At 35.9% G+C, this 18,162-nt stretch overlaps 1 protein-coding gene across 6 annotated transcripts in view; it reads right to left on the bottom strand.

Annotated features, from left to right (window-relative positions):
• The window catches only part of DGKB (diacylglycerol kinase beta), a 588,496-nt gene that overhangs the window by 416,165 nt on the left and 154,169 nt on the right, over positions 1-18,162 (bottom strand). For all 6 annotated transcript variants that reach the window (XM_032483924.1, XM_032483922.1, XM_032483923.1 and 3 more), the window contains 3 exons: positions 11,891-11,940; positions 8,582-8,656; positions 5,471-5,590 (listed from right to left, as the gene is read on the bottom strand). In XM_032483924.1, the coding sequence (XP_032339815.1) occupies positions 5,471-5,590; positions 8,582-8,656; positions 11,891-11,940 (245 nt within the window). The remainder of the gene's footprint in view (positions 1-5,470; positions 5,591-8,581; positions 8,657-11,890; positions 11,941-18,162) is intronic.

Below are 18,162 nucleotides of genomic sequence, written 5' to 3'. Positions count from 1 at the left end.
GTCAATTTAGCTCCTCAGAAGACTGGTGTTATATAAACAGCAAATATTATTGCCATCACTGGGCTGGGTTGTGTAACGTCCCAGCACTTCAGCCAAAAGATCTGAGAAAGCTGTCTGGAGGTTTACAACACTTTATTCATAAAAACTGTGTTCTCCTGATTTTTTTCATTACCAGATATTATTCTTCATAAACATTGATTCCTGATACTTGGAAAATACTGCATTTTATCATGAAGCAGTTCAGTTCTGGGCTGACGTCAAAGAAACGTGTCATGATACCCAGGGGGGCCTGCAGTCATGGAGCCCCAGGTTCCCCCTCGCCTTCTCATCCTCTGTGTGTCAAAGGGAGGTTTCAAAGGGAAGAACGCTCTTTGGACAATTTTGAAACCTACTTCATTATCCCAGTGATTTTTCAAAAGTTTTAGTTTTTCTCTAAATGCCTCCAAGATCACATAGACGGTTCAAGTGAACTACAGCTGTTATAAATAAAATCATTTTTTCCCTAAAAGACCTCAAGGAGAAAGTTCACTGCTGTCACAGCTGAAATGCTCCTGTCCTCACACCTGGCCAGGCCCCCGTTTCCACTGACATCACTTATAACACATAGAAGAGCTAACGTCGCTAATGAATGCAACTCATTAAATAAAAAGCACCTCTAATTCACCTTCCTGTTCTGTTCAAGGTCTCCCAGAAATAATAACAATATGAAAGAAACTGCTCTTTCAGACAACAAAACGAGCAGTGTTTAGTCCTAGGCAGAGAAAATGCAGAGAGAAGTTGTACAATTCTGAATGGAGCTGCAGTCAACTATTTATCTCCAGGCCCCACTTTCTGATGTCAGGCTGAGACCCTGACATTCATCAGGTCCAAATGCCTATTCAACTGTGTGTGACATCACATGGTCAGTTTCTTGAATGGCCCTATCTGGAATCTCAAGAATTATCTGATTTAGCCAGTTTCGTAACTCCTTTCTAGATTGAGCAATGTATAAACAGCAGAACAACTCAACCAAATTCAGTTTTTAAAAAATAAAGTGTAAAACATCAGTTTTCCAAATACAGCTTTTAGTCTATCAAGAATACATCACCTTCTACCCTCCACCATACTCATCAGGGACACATTTCATATCAGAAATCAGGAGGCAAACCAAACAACTACTTTTACTGTATTGAGTCAGGCAAAAAAGTGCCCTAAAACATTTCAATCAATGGCAAAGTCTAAACTACACATAGGGATTAAAGATCAGATTTTGTGAGCACATATAGTGAAATCAAAATATGTATTCATTCAAAAATAATACAGACTAGATGTGGGCACGACCATCTAATACTAAGAAGTTAAGGTATCTGTAGTAACCTTTAATGAAAAAGAGTATATGGAATAAATGTAGGTATATTCATGACTGGAACATTGTGCTGTTCACTACAAATTGACAGATTGCAACTGACTGTACTTAAACAAAAAACAAAAAACAAACAAAAAAAGAAGTTAAGGTATCCTTATTTTAAGCCAGTCTCCTATTGAAGTGTGTATTCCTGTTTTTATGATAATATGAATTTAGTAATTTTCCTTGAAAAATCTAATAATGATAGAAGATGACAGATTTCAGAAACTGGAGCATTAATAATTATCTTATTTATCTAGGAAAAAAAGAACATTTGAACTGAAAGAATGTTAGAAAAAGAAAGGGATACTCTTGACTAACTTCTTTTTATATGTCCAGAGAGAATAACTGTCTGGCGCAAGATGACCTAGTTAGTTAATAACCAAGCCAAGGTGAAGGTCAATTTGATGAAATGCACTGCTACTATAGTAGAGTATAATATAATTAACTAGTCCTCATGTCTTGCTGGGGCAGGTCTAACTGAGCTACGTAAAAGATATAAGATTTCATTTTCCAAAATGATTAAAAACAAGTTAAAACTCATTGTTTGTCATGTGACAGATTAGTGATAAAATAAAGCAGGGATCAGCAAATTATGGGTCAAATCTGGCCAATAATCTGTTTTTGTTAATAAAGTTTTATTGGAACACAATGTTGTTCTTTCATTAAGTAGTGTCTGTGGCTTCTGTACTAAACTGGCAGATTACAGTGTTGCAACAGAGACCTGATGTACCACAGAGTCTTAACTATTCACTGTCTGCCCTTTTACAGACAAAGTTGGCCAACTGCCAGAGTAGAGTTTATTGTTAGATACAGTTATTTAAAACAGAAAAACATTTTCATTCAAAATTAAGATTTTTATAAAAAAGTAATTTTTCAATGAGATGAATGCTGAGGGAAGAATGACAAAGTCTCAGGCATATTTTTTTTATTGTCATCAAAATCACATATGCCACCCCAACTCTCAATTTTCCTTTAGATGGTAAGAGGTTACACCATTTCAGATCAAGGATCGTGAAGTTTGAAGGATTTCTTGTAAGAGAAAGGAAATGACTCTTACTCTCTAGCATTTGATAAAGAATTAGGTTCTGACAAACGACACTTCTGATTTTGGCACTGAAACAGATATTAGTTAAAACAGAGTAGTTTCAAAAACTCTGTTGATGGAGAAAAATGAACTATAATAAAATCACAACTGCCTTGCCCTACATCACAAGTGAGGCTGCTCTCCCAGGGCAACATTCTCATCTGTGTAATCTGGCTACTACACCAGTCACTTTCAAATACACTGGGGTATTTAACATCACTTAGAATCAACTCCCTGAGCTCGTGACTGACAATAGACAAGAATATATAGGACCACATAACAAGAGAGACCCCATAATAAATGGCTGAATTCAACCTAAAGCTTCTAGATTTCCAATCTGATAAGCAAAGGTGGGAGGTGGGGCGTGTTGGGGGGGGGGGCAATGGAACCATGAATCAAATTCTCTATAGGTAATAACATAACACATTAACTGCCTACAGGAAAGGAAATAAGTCTCAATTACAACAAGAGGGCCTTCATCGCTCAGTTATCACTGTCTCATTCCTGCTTTGTGCAAAACTTATGATGCCTGGGATTTAAAAAGCTGTTTTTAACAAACAGAGGCTCGGTTTTGTGATCTTAATTATATGGCTTATCTATTTTATTAAAAGGTAATTTTAAAAAGATTATTGTATAATCTTTTTAAGAAGTGAAGAAAAAGTGATATTACTCTCAGAATTGTTCTTTACAAGGGAAACTTCCAATCTCATATTCAAGTTGACCTATAGGAGTTAACCAAGGTTGCCCTGCCATCTGGTGGTCATCACTGGGAAGACAGCTTTGGAACACAGCTTTCGGTTACTTTGAAATCCGATACTGATTTCTCCTATTAGGTTCCGGGTGGCGGAAGGGCGGGGGGGGGGAGAGAGAACCTCCTAACTAAAAACATAAAATATAAATTTAAGAATGAATTGAAAGTAAATTATGTATCATTAACCTGATTGAAACTAATGAAAAAATTATCATTCCATTGAAACAGTTACTGCTACACTAGAAACTGATGAAGGTTTAAAATATTTTTAGTTAAATCCAAAAGATTTGTGGATTATGTTTACTCATGCTATTTTCATAATTTCAAAAATATCTGTATCTATGAACAAAACTAAAGAATTTTCTAAACATTATTTTCCAAAGAAAAACATTAATACTTCCAAATCCTTTTGTGATACTTGAAATATAGATGACTAAGTCTCCATTCCTTATGAAGATGAATACATGTATGTATATATATGACTGAAACATTGTGCTATCCACCAGAAATTGACACATTGTAGCTGACTATATTTCATTAAAAAGTATCAATTTCTGCACGTGCCTGTCCAACCAAATGACTGACTTACTCATTCCTGCATATTCTCTCATTCTATCAAAATAGAATTTCCATAAGTATTTAGAATTTAAAAACGTTAGCTTTAAAACTATAAAATTCCCTTCTAGGGAACCATTATCATTAGAATTTCTTGAATAGTCATTTGTCAACTATTTTTCAGGACAGAATATACACCAAACCTTACAAAGTTAACATTTTGTCAGTTTTCTCCCAACAGCCTGATTTACATATGTATTTTGTCAGAAGGCATATTAAAAAATTAAACCCATATTTATGATAGATATATAGTCAGTTATTACAAAAAGATATGAGGTTATGTACAGTATAAGGACATTAAATACAAAAACCATTGCTTCATTAATTTTCAAAATGTAGAAATATGTATCTATTAACAATGAGATCTATATTGATTATCTTTGTTTTAATAAATTATTTAAGGGTAATTTCCGCCGATTTATCATCTATTAGTAATTTTTCTTTTCCTTCCTCTGACCATGTCTAAAATCCCATGGGCCTCATGAAGGGTAAAGGTTAAGCTGAACGTAAAAGAACGTGAAGATCCAGGCAAAACAGAGACAAATTCTGCCGACCCAAAGCCCATTTATATATTCCCAAACGCCTATGTGAATGTGTACAAACATATTTTTACATACTCTCACATGTCTTACAAACACAGGCTGCAAGATCTCCTGAGGACTGACATTTAAAAATCTCGGTGTCTTGGATAACTTAGGTATAGTCTTGAATCTAAAAAACTTGTTATTGCTGGTAAGAAGAAGCATGACAGGTTTTGGGGTCAGCAGCAAAGCAGGAGACACTGTGTTCTTGCATCTCAAAACTCTAAATATTACATGTGGTGCTTTCCATCAGTAAAACTCCTTGAATCTAAGTAAATATTTTACTACATGCATGTTAGAGTTGATTCTTCTTTATTAACGCTAGATACAAAAATCTAGTGTTGACTCATTGGATTTTTAAGTTAACTGTTACTGAAATTCACATCAAGACTAGGTGAGCAAGATTTGGTTTCAAAATCATTATCATACCAAATTCTGATCTCATGTTGGTCTACTTTATTCCCAAACCAGTTTTAATTATGACGGGAGGCACTGATATAAGAAAACCGGCAAACTTAGAAGGAAGAATTTTGAGAGACTGCTTTAAAAAAAAAAAAATACATATATATATATATATATATATATATATATATATATATATATATATATATATATTATCAATCATCTTGATATATAGTTGTCTCCTTCAAGTATTGATCTGATCATCAATAAAACAGATCTTCATGGGGACGGGGATTACAAAATGGGTGGAGACCACAAGAACCACAGAATGCAATGCTACTGGGGCGTTTCTTGCATTAAATAAACTGAGACAGCTGAGATTTTTAAAAATTAGATTGCACTTTAAATAGCAGGAAACTAAAGAGAGAAATTATGTGTTAAATAATAAGCTAATACCTAAAATGAATCAATTTATTCATGGCAACTGTTCCCGCACAAGGAGTTACTGTTAAAGTGCACGGTGGCACACGCATTAGAAGGGCCGGGCACTCACTGTACACTTAATGGTAGAAAATGACCAGATCGATTTATAATCAAAATGTGTCAAAGACAACCCTACACCAGGCCATGCTCTCTGTGTAAATGCTTACGTTTTCTAAGCCCAGGAGCACAAGAAGTGGAATTGTTGTCATTCCTCCTTGAATCCATTCCTCCAGAGAGACGGTTCCATCGTGATCATAGTCAATTTCTTCCATCATTTCATGAAGGATCTGGAGTGAAGATGAGGAAAAACTTGAAATACATCAATAAAATAAATGTCACATGATACAACAAAGTACTGCATTGAATTGGTTAAGATAAACTGTGACTAGCTGCTAAGTAAAGAGTTGAGGTAAATAGCTAGATAACTTGGGACAATGTTAACCCTATTATTGAGAATACAGTGGCTTTGTTATGACTTCTACAACGTGACTATGTACATTGATCAACTTTGAGAAATCCTTGCTCAACTTTTTAGTATTTTGTCACCAAACGGTACAATTTAAACAAGAAGATATCTTTAATTTAAGGACAAAAATGGCCTTTAATTGCTTTCCCTAGTCTTCTTTTAATTCAAATATATGCCAGGTAATGACTGAACAAATTAACTTCATGGCAAAGAGCTGAAATAATTCTTTGCTAAGTGGCGTGGGGTGGGGGAATTAAGTTGCTTTTAATTGCCTATCAGAACTTAATAGAGCCAACATGTTAAACAGTCTAGTCATTTTTGATTAGATTTCTTTTCTAAAGATGACTTGCACAGAGTGTCCCAAAATGTTCTCCACAGTACGTGCTTGTAATACATCTATTTCTCGCCTGTATAGTGCTAATATTAGTTGTTAATTCAAAGCGTTGTTGTGAAGATTAAATGCATGAATACAGTATCTTTGAAGAGTCCGTAGCATACATAGTAAGTGTACTATAGGTGTTGTTCATGTTACATTAGCAGAAATTATGTTTGCGTAAACATATTACCCTTGGCTGCTGGGAAGGTGAAGCACCTCCCATCTAATGGCCCCAAAGTGGCAAACGTGGTAGAATCCAGTACAAAATAACTCACCATTTTAATCTAATATGGATGTGTTAATCAATTTGGGGGGAAAAAAAAGAAATACAGAGAGCATTAAAACAAAAATTTGAAAAGGTGCAATAAATGGAATATTTGATATGTTGACAGAAGCGTTGTTTGTAAAAAATCCCTGAACTTGGCTGACTGGTGTCTTTCCTCAGGAAGTATTTGAAAATCAGATTATTTTCCTTCATGAAAACAAACTTCTTTAGAGGTATGGGCAAAAGACTCTTTGGAACAAAATGATGCTGAAATAATTATTTCATTATCCTCAAAATGAAAGACAAGGAAAATTGTTTACAATTTGGTAAAATGGCAGAAGATCTCCTAGGACATCTCTGTCTCCCCTACTAACTGCTATCAACCTCAAAAGTACAATTCTCTTTATTAACTTATGCAGACTCATCAGGAGTCAGACAACGTGTGCAAATGTGTACACGTTTAAAACGGGGAGAGCTGGTGCATCATTAGGCAGCAGGAGGCCGTTACTATGGCAGCGAACACAGTGCACAAGGCAAGTCTTTTATCTTGACTCTCTACTATCCATCCTACCCAGAGAAGAAGCAGACTTCTCAGTGCCTGCCACAAATGACTAATGATGCGATATAGTTTATCATTTGTATTTTCCAAAAGGTATTTGTCCTCATTAGACTGCCCGACCACCAACTATTCCCTTCCTTAGAGCATCCAGATCTCCCCTTTCTCAAAGTCCCCACCACCAAACACTTTCTGTTGTGATGTGGTGCTGCCTCCATCTGCTTTCAAGGCTGACTGAAAAAGATCCCCTTCCCTGTATTACTCCAATGAGGACCAGAGGCTTGATTGATAGATGAATTCTATTCACAGGTATTACATTAAATAGGATGGAGAATGCTGTTTTAAACTAACCAAAAAAGGCAGCAGAATTTATAAGAAGTCCTTTGATTTCAGTGAAAACAGTATTACAATGAACCAAGCGGTATTCTTAGCATTAAATATATGTTACTTTGTTATTCCATATATAAACTACAATTTTGTTAATATTATCTGCCATTCATTATGTCACAGAATGTGCATTTCCACATAAAAAAGAAAGAAAGAAAAAAAAAACAGTAGAGTTAAACCTCAGAAAATCCTAATCCCAGCTAAGAACGTGTCCTCCTTTTAGAAGACAGTGCCGACTTGGTTACCCTCTAACAGCATCAGTTTGCAAAGCAAGGGGAATGCCGTTAGGGCTCTTGCATCACTTAATCATGCCATCACCATTGTGTTGACTGCATAAATGTGAATTTCTGTGGTTAAATAGGCTCTCTGAGTTCATATAAAATGTAAACCATTTAAATAAAACTGACTTGTATTTACTTAATTAATGTGCAATTTGCTAAACTTAGTTCGTTTCCAAGAGAAATTAAAATCAATAACATTTGTTAACTCTCCCTAAAACATTACCTGTGGCCAAAGTTTCTAATCAAGTATGATTTAATACATCTTTGAATAATGTTGTAACTTTGGTATAAATCGACTGAAAATAAGAAGGTTTTTTTAAATGTGCTTCTAGTCATTGTTAGATACTATTTCTTTAAACAACGGATTAGCATTTCCGGGCTCACCCTTTAACTAGCTGAAGACCTTTGGGTAAGTACCATTCATTTTGGGATGGCAGTTTCACCATCTGTAAAATGAATAAAATAGCAGTGCCTACCTCACAGAGTTGTGAGCCTTAACACACACACAAAGGATAACACAGAGCACTGTGCTCAGTAAACCACCATCATCATCTCCTTAATCACCTTCGTCCTCTTTTAGAGTCACTATTTTAGCTGTTCCCAGATAAGGAAAATCATAGAGATCATAAAAAACATGTCAGCTCTGAGGTTTTTATGGCATGACATTAGCCATGTCTTCAGCAGCTTCTATTCACCTGCGTGTACGTAAGACCACCATTGAAATTAATTTCCAGGAGGAGGAAAAGCAAAAGCTATTGACAGGAGTTTCAGAAAATGACATACACCTTTTCCTGTTCAGAATCCACTTCGGCTACTGATTCGAAATAGTAACTTAGAGTTATCAAAAGATAAAATCAATGCCAGTAATATATTACAGTTCCAAAAGAGACAAAAGAGACAGAGGCCCCCTAGAAGGCGGCCACCAGGGAAGTCATTCATGTACCTACTGGGTTAAGCTCTGTGACGTCCCACTCCAGGTACTCGGCCACGTGCATCATCTGACTGATGATGTTTTCCAGCTCCTGGATGGGGGGGGGGGGGTGGCGAGGAAGGGGGAGAAACGGGGTGGGGGGAGGGACAATGAATGCAAGGTCTCAGTAAGTTCTTCAGCGTTCACTGACAGGAACTGTTCTGTTCAACTGGTCACTCAGAAACTGAAGGAGTGATGCGATGCATTTTATATAAATAAGTAAACATCTACCTCTTCTCTTTAAAGCTCTAAGTAACAACACGTAAAAGAGGAGCCAGGAAGCAAATTCACTTTGTACTTTGTCTAGAAATTGTCACCAGGAGAGGGCACAGCTATACAAAGAAGGATTTTTTTTCTTCTAGAAGATTTTTAAGAAAAATTTTGTTTGAAAAGCAGTGTCTGATGAAAGTAGCCACATGCATATTTCCACAAGACGTGATTTTCAAGTCACCAAGCATCCTGACCCTGTGTCTTGCAAACAGTTATGGACGGGAGGAAGGAAGTGTTTGAGGGCAACTGAGAGGTTTATTATTATTCTGATACACTGAGAACGCGTATTAACTGTTCCAGCCATTTACTGGTATAATTTGTTCGGCTAGAGGAGTGTTCAGGGTCAAGGTTTGAAGGCTAAGTGTACATAGAGCTTATTTTACAAGGGGAATGAATTTTAGATTCAAGTTTTACATTGTTCTGCTCAAAGTTAACTCTTTGAGAAACTGCTAGTTAATATATATGGCTTGGCTAAATAAATTAAAACATTTTTATAATGACTTATTTAATATTTAAATTTTTCTGTATCTCCAGAAATGATTAAATATGCTTTGTGAATGCTGATCATTTTAAGGGTGGTCAGTCAATGACATAATTAAAGGTGGTGTTTTATAGCATTGCATTTGAAAATATAAAAAATATAAAAGAATAAGGTTTGAAAGTATATTAATAAAAAATTATTATACTCAAATCTCCGATCTGAAGTATGTGGCTAATATACGTAGGATGAGGAAGGAAACCTGGCAAAAATGGTTTTCTTTTGGGAGGTCATAGAACCTGTGAGAAACTGATGAAAGTTACACTACTCTTCTCCAAAAAACACATGCAATCACAAAAATGTTATTTATACAACACACATTGTCCCCAAAACAATACAAATAGAAATGTGTTTACTTATTACCGATAAAAAAATTTTAAAAACAAGCCTTGGAATTAGAAATTAGTGTGTGTGTGCGCGCGCGCGTGTGTGTGTGCGTGTGTGTGTGGCTAATCTTCCACCTACTTTACTTTTGCTTGTAGTGGTTTGGAAAGACTGAAGCCTCTGTATGTGTTTCAAGGAGCGGAAACTACTTTTGGTGACTGCTGTGTGGGCATGTGCCCTCTGTAAGACTCAGCTTCCTAAACAGTAAAATGGATATTCTAATAGTACCTAGTTCATAGAGCTGTTGCCAAAATTAAACAGGCTATTATATAAAATACATTGATCTTATCTGGCATATCACAAGTGATCAATAAACATTAACTAGTAGTATCAGACACAGCGAACATTTTCCAAAGTATTCATTTTCCTCTCTTCTTTCTCCAATATATGAACAGCTAAAACTTTCAAGTTTCAAAGACAAATGACACGTGAAGATGTAATTTCAACCTGATACTGAAGGAAACATACCAGGGCAGTAAGTTGTGTGGAGAAAACCATACAAATTAAAAACTAGACCTTTCGTTACAAAAAAGACTAACTGAATCATAAACAAACTTATTTACCCTCAGCTCAGTGTTTAATATTGGAAGTGTAGTTATAAATATTGCTAGTAATCTACTATATGTTAACCAAAAAAATGGCCAGAGACCAAAAAAAGCATTCAACTGAATTTTCAAATCAGCTGCCAACCCATGGCTAAAAGCCTAGTAAAGAAACATTATTTTAATGTAATTAAAAAGAAAACTAAATAAAACAGATCCACACTAAAATATAATTTGCATTACTGTAGTAAGAAGTTGCTACAATACGCATATTAAAATATGGAGAAGAAATCTGAATTCCTAGCCGTGAAATGCCGCCTAGAAAATGAGCAAATGTATCCTATGGCTTAATACCGCTAGATGGAAAACTGAATACTACTAGGCACTTAAAAATAATAGCCTGTGAAAAATCAGAGAGACTTTAACATAAGACATCCCACAATCACAGCACCAATTCAGATAGGTGGCCATTTCTTAGAGTAGGAATTATATATTTTCATCTTTCTCTGGAGAAGCTAATGCACCATTATCCTACTCAGTGTTACATAAAAAAGTCTCCAAGATCATCGCTTTGCTTGTGAAAGTCTGAGTTCTGCCATGGGGAGGTATATCCGATGATGAGAGAAACTCATTATCAGAAATAATGTCTGTTTTAATCAATATTAAATGCATCAAAAATTGGCTTTTAATGTACCTATGTACTTCAAAATTTCCACACCTTGACACTTACTTTGTTAATATTCTTATTCTTCCTTCATAGAACAAAAATGATACAATATGCAAAACATTAAACAGAATAGGGATCATTTGATGGTATCTGAGATGGATGTACCTGTGAGCCTCTGATTTGAGAACTAAGAGTCTAACTACTCTCTGAAAACTGCCAATGATTTACCTACAATACAAATAAAATAAACATCTAATTATTGCTTTCAGTCAAATCATAGAGATGGTATTTTCCTTCTACTAATTTTTAAGACTAAAACTATAGACAGAATGAAAGCTGCATTTAAAATCGGATGAGCCATTTTAAAAAGGGAAGTTTGCCAAAGCAATTTTAAATCTGTTTACCTAGTTCAACAGCGTATATGACTAAGAAAACTTTTAAACAATGGGAAAATAATAAAATGATTGAATTGACTTTATAATTCCTTTAAATTTTACTTGTACTCTCAATATTTTCCTAAGTGCCAAATTTCACTGATACACACACACACACACACACACACACACACACACACACACATATTCCCTTTCTAGACCAATGGCCTCCTATTTCTCTTATGCTTTATTCAGGCAAGGTAGAAGTTTTTCTTTTTTTTTTTTTTTAATCTTTCTGTGTCACTTTTCTGTAGTAAAGTTATTCAATAGAACAATTGTAATCATAACAGTTTCCTCAGAAAACTCTCAGAAAGTCAGATGATAAAAATGCTGTGTGATTTCATGGAAATTATATTGTGTCTTCTGTGGTAATAGCTATAAATTTATTCATTGCATTTTTCAGAACAAACTACTTTGAAATTTTCACAGAAAATTTGAAGAAAAAAATTACCGAGCTGTCCAGGAAGCCATTTCCATCCGTGTCGTAGAGGCGAAACATGACTAGAAACAAAAGAGGTGTTGGAAGCAAGGTTACGGGCAAGGAAGATCAATGCTAGAATAAGGCATATTCTTTAAAATTTATTTTCTGTTGAAAACAAATACTGCTAAATCCTCTCCCTGTTCAAAGCAATTTATCTGTGGGATCATTTCTCAAGCTTTAAAAATGAACTAATCATTAATAAAAATACTGGATATCAAATATAAATTCTATCCATTTTTGTTAAATAGCTAGGAAACACTACAAAGCACCACTGTCCAAATTGTTTATTGTAAGATCATTAAATGGAAAGTCAAAAACCACCGAAGAGTTCAGACATTTAGACTCTGGATATTAAAGGACTGAGTGGGTAAGAAGAAAAAAATTGATTTCAGAGTCTAGAAATCAATTATAATTTGGAATGTGCCATTCACTATTAGATGAGCTTAGGGAAACACTGTTTTCTCATCTGTAAACTGAGAATAATCACCGTGGTAAGACACACATCTGTTGTGAAAGTTAAGTGAGGTGATAACACACAAATGCGCATCAGTAGCTCCAGGGCACTACACAAAAATAAGCCATTGTTTTCACTGATCCTTAAGCAGTATGGGAAAGAAAAAAAATTAATGCAAAATAAGGGAATTTTTCTGATGGAGGACTCCAAGACATAAATGTGTTATTATCATGGCTATCACAGTGTATTTATTTAAATATGAGATGTAGTTGCATAAGGTAATTCCTCTGCACCAATGAAACAAGGAGAAGGCCAGGGCTGGCTCCGTGGTAAGGCGCTCAGGAAAGCAGGGTGACAGGTCCCTGGCTGGCCTGGGGACTCCCTTGTATAACTCGCATGCCCCAAGACCACAGAAGAGGCTGCAGAAGGAGTGAAAATCATAGAGGCAGAAGTCCCAGACGTCAAATGAAAGACATAAGAGGAAAAAAAGAAATTGGAAAACAGGAAAATAAAAAAATATATATAATAACTCAAAGTTCTGTCTTATAGTTTTCACATCCAAAATTGGTGATTCCAGAAAGACTGAACAAGTAAAATTAAGGAAAAGGTAACTAACAATGAAAAGATGAGAGAACAGATGGAGAGCTCAAGTTTTCAAACAGAATTTAGGGCAGAGGGTTAGGGAGCTAGTTATAAAAGAATAGAGAAACCAAGCAAGCAAAGAAAATATGGCAGTTATTAATGCCGTGGAAAATAAAAACATTATTTGGCTCGGTAATCCTATAGGCCCTTTCCCTTTTAAAATCATATTTGAAAAATATTGATAAAACTAATCTATCTCAAACATTACAGTAAGACTATTCTTAGAATTTAAAAGTAGTTAATCTCCAAGGTCAAATGAATCACTGAACAAATAGGTCTTTTTTTAAGTTAAAAAAATTTTTTTTAGATCTTATTTTTAAAACCAACATAATCAGGATATAGATTTTTAGGTACAAAAGTAATGTAAGCCCAATATGAAAAGTAAACTGTCAACATGATAGATTCCAAAGGTGGGTCCCTGTTACAAAGTTACAAACTAGTTTAACCCACTGTTTTTCTATTTTTGCGCTCATGTAATTATACTTTATGTAGAAACAATTATGTGCCCACACATGAATTTGGTTAAAAGATCAAAGGAAAGGCACATTATGTAATATGAGGGTAATCCTTTATACCTAGAATTTGTGTCTTTTACAAAAGATTTGCAAGTTTTTATCTATTTGTTTTCTCATTGAATGTTCTACCCTATATACTGGTGTTTTTGTACTTTGCATAATGATATAGAAATATTAATATGGAGATTGTTTTTAAAGATTGGAAGATTTTTTAGAAGGCATTTAAGCCAGAATTACTTTACTTCATAAATTTTTTACTGTTTTATATATTTCGAGACCTACTTAATAAACCATAAGGGTAGAGGGGAAAACAATTTGCTTAGAGTTTTTGACATCTAACATAACGCTCCAATATTTTCCCCTTTTTTTCACAAAAGGAACAATAATAAAAACAAGGAAAGGCAGCTTTGCAGAATAAAAAGAACACTTAGTCAGTAGGTAAAAAATCATGCATTTCAATCACTGGTAGCTAAACTGCTGGTGTAATTAATAACCCCTCTCTCTGGGCTTTAGTTTTTCCATTGACACTAGAGGAATATTGACCAGATGATCTTTAAGGTTTTTTTCAATGTCAAATTTCAGTGGTTCTAAGATTATTACTGTACATAGCAGTAACTTAAACATACAGGTTAGTCTTCATTATCTGTCTGTCAATGATCTATTTTCCATATATTTTCTTTTTTTTTAGTGAACATATTTTCAGTAAATGTAAACTAACTTAAAAGTTATTCTAGTTAAGTCATTAATAATTTGATAAACACTAACCCAAATGTGAACACCAAGTATTTTAAACTATAAATGTAGTATTATTTAATGCCTGAAATAGTTCACTTTGTTTTTCTCTTGTCAAGCACCCATCGACTTCAATACAATCATTTAACTGTCATTTACTGAGCATCTATCTTTTGAAATACACACACACAAGGGGTAGGTGCAGTGTGAGAAGTTATACACAGTGCGAGGCTACAAGGAAGGAGAGCAAAATGAAGATAGCAAGGTTTCACGATGCGAGCCAGGCTTCAGGTGTAGACTGGACTGACTACGATCCACAGTAGGAAAGATATACACCTCCAGAAAACGCACATTATAAGCAAAGGCACGAAGGTGGAAAAGTTCAGTTTGTCTGACTGAAAAGTGGATTCTTGTAACTGGGACACTGCTGTGCATGTGTACGGGGGTCAATGCCAAACGTGAGACTGGCCAACTAGGTTGGGGTCAAACTGTGGAGTGAGATTAGTTTACAGACGCTACATCAAGGACTAACTTTTATGTACTGTTCAACAGGGAACTATCAAAGGGACACGCTTATCCTGAGTCAAAAGAGAAAGAGGAAAGACACAGAGTTTGACAAGCTTTAGGTAACATGAGAGGAAGTTGCAAGAACTGCTATCTAGTGAGTGAGATGATGATTAAATACGCTGGGGTTTGAAGCCAGGAAACAGCCAAACAAACCTATAACTAGAAGTCGATGGCCAGACAAATGCTGAAGGCACTGGAGGCCAGCTGAGGTTTCAAGTAGAGATATAATCCACAGAGTTGCACATTTTTATTTCACTAGATCTCTGCCAAATCAGTATATGAGCCAATACACTGGGTGCCCGAACTAAGTGAGAAAGAACGACTGACACCGTGGACTATGGAGTCAGCCTGCATTTAAAGGCACTGGGGGCCCCAAAGAAGCAGACAAGCTCAGGAGGAAGGGAAGCGGGCAGTGACAAGAATTCTTAGCTGACTCTTATTTCGCTTAACATGTATACAAACTAACAATGTGAAGGAACGTATGTGAGCAAATATTGGTTCATTTAATCCCCACGGCAAACACAAAAGACAGACATTATTATGATGCCATTTTACAGCTGGGGAAGCTGAGGCCTGAAGAGGTTTTAAACATGTGCCCAAATCACTCAGATAGTAAGTGTCAAAGCCAAGACTCACTCAGTTAGTGAAATGAAGAGTCTAGGCTCCTAAGCACTGTGCTATACCCTATTTACATTAAACTGGGAAAGTGAGAAGTGAACGTACACTGTGGTCAAAGTGAAATACTAGGGTTTAAAAGTTTAGGATAAGAGCATTCTTGGGAAATTACAAGGCTTGGGGGCACTGCAACAAGAGTCAGTGGCTGAAAGAAGACAGAGGGGAGGTGACAGAATTTAAGGAATGTAAGGAGACTCAGAGGGATGTACTGAAAGGCTCTCCATAAAGGGCTGTAGTTGGTTTGAGGTGAAGAGGGCGTATCAGCCCTGATACAACGTTCTCATCTGTGCACCAGGGCGGCTGGTAATTAACACCAGCAAGGAGAGAGAAAAATAGGTTCCGCTCCACAACCTCAGTGCACGCACACACATACACTCACACACACACACACGCACTTTCTAAGGGTCCACGGGAGCAAGTGGATAAACACCTTTCACCTGAAAGGGCCTCAGTACTGGCAGTGAGCTCAGTGAGGAACTAGCACGGAATGAAGGAAAGCAGCAGAAGAGATGACATATGATCAGTAGGAAGTTCAAGAGCTTTTGTTAGCTTCCTCTCAATGCAAAGAAAAACCTTCATTCTAAACACTTTGTAAATGCCTGGCAGAAAAGCCAGGTGGGATAGGAAGTGGTGGTGAGCTCTGAACAGATTTATGAAACGTTATTTGGGGAGGGAAGTCTTCCTTTTATAAACATTTAAAACAATGATACTACTTTTTCTAATAACCCAGGTAAAAGAAACTGTCAAATACGGCCACCATTCAAGTCCAAGAAACAATTGTCATTTCAGATGACTTGTGTGATGGTGTGTGTGTGTGTGTTTTCATAGGACAGAAGGAATGCCATAAACCAATGCTTCTCAAAATGTGGTCCCTGGAGTCAGCATGGCCTGAGATGCAGATGCCAAGTCCCATTCCAGACCTGCGGGATCGCGCTTCCTGCAGTGGGGGCCCAGCTTGCTGTGTGTTCATAAGCCCTGCAGGTGACTCTTACGTGTGATAAAGCCCAAGAACCTCTGGCCTCAGCCAAGGTGTATATACTTCTTTCTGCTTAGCTACTTGGAAATTAAGATTCAAAAACAGTACTCACCTACAAATGTTAATTATATTGGGTGCTTGATCATTATCTATTTCTGTGTTAAGTTAAATTATTTTCTTCTTTTCTTTCCTCTAGTATATATTGTGTCCGTTGAGTCATAACTATTTTGGAAATAAGTATATATTAAATTAACAACCATCAAATTTCTTTAAATTCTTATTTAAATAAAAAACCTTTATTGAAAGACTCTATAATTAGAATATGTGGAATTCCTAACAATGTTAGGAATTTTTAAAGGGTGATTGTAGAAGGGAAAGACGTGTAAGTGTGTGGCTAAGAAACCGAGTGAAAGAAATGGATTCTGATCTAACTGCTGTAGGAAAGGGCTACGCACTGGCATTTAAAGAACCAAGCAACCAACCAAACACACAAAAGCAAGCTCCAGATGATTAAGGACCAGGTTAAGGTCCTCCCAACCTGAAGACAGTAGAGAAGAGAACTAGAACAAAGCTGGAACCTTAATGTGCCTCTGAAATCGAAATTCATTTACTCTGAAGACTCTGGGGGAAATCGCAGTAATAGAGCCAGGCTGTCACAACTCCATGAGAAGAGTCTAAAAAATGGCTAAGAGAAAAGGAAAATGCAACCGCACCTGGTATGAGCTTGGAAAGAGCTGGAAACCTCAAAGAACAGAGGGAAGGGGACTGATAACACTGAAGAAAGGTAAGCGGCAGGTCAGGTTTGATGTGATTCATCCTGGTTTTTTCTTTTATCGTTTGTGGGTTAACAATTCTACCTTATCACTGTGGACAAAGACTGTTGATTCACAGATGCAAACTGAGGACTGAAAACATGCCTCTTAGGATTTCTACCTAGGATTTGTTTTTAAAAACATACACACAAGTAAAGACAATATACACACACATACAGATACATACACACATATAGATACACATGTGTATATACATACACACAGACACACACATATAATACTTCCAGTTGACCTAAAAATAATTAAGTTGGAACACAAAGACCATGTTGGAGAGAAGCGATGGTGCCTTTATTTATTCTCAGATCTGGAAAAGAATATTTGTCTCTGTATTTTTAAAATCATCCTAAACATGGTCCTGATAACACCTGAGAAAACTCTCTGGCCATGACCTCAATAGAAACTCACTGAGCAATAATATTTATTTTGGAATGAGAGTGTTCTGTAGGTTCTTAGGAATACAAATACATCTTGAAGTGCAAATATTCAACATTTACAGCTAATAAATACGCATTTGAAGAATGATGTTCATGTGGTTTATTCATAACCTAAGCAGGCATGACTCAAATATTATGGTAAATTCTTTGTTAGTAGGATACAAATTATCAACAAGTTACTGTGAAATTTAATTAAACATACTATCTAATAATTCTGAGATGTCACAATGTTCTATATCTGCTTCAAGAAATATCACATTTAGGGTCCATTATCTTCACTATCATTTCAGTAGCAAGAATTTTTAATTCATTTGAATGATATAAAATATAATGAAGTTAATCAGATTATGGAACAAACCATCAGCTCTATATCTGACAAGGGCTTTGGAGACAGAATAGATGATTAAATCATCA

Source organism: Camelus ferus, chromosome 7, assembly GCF_009834535.1.
Source record: "Camelus ferus isolate YT-003-E chromosome 7, BCGSAC_Cfer_1.0, whole genome shotgun sequence".
Taxonomy (NCBI): Eukaryota; Metazoa; Chordata; class Mammalia; order Artiodactyla; family Camelidae; genus Camelus; species Camelus ferus.
Note: the sequence above shows the minus strand (reverse complement) of the source record. Positions and strands in the feature narration are given on the sequence as shown.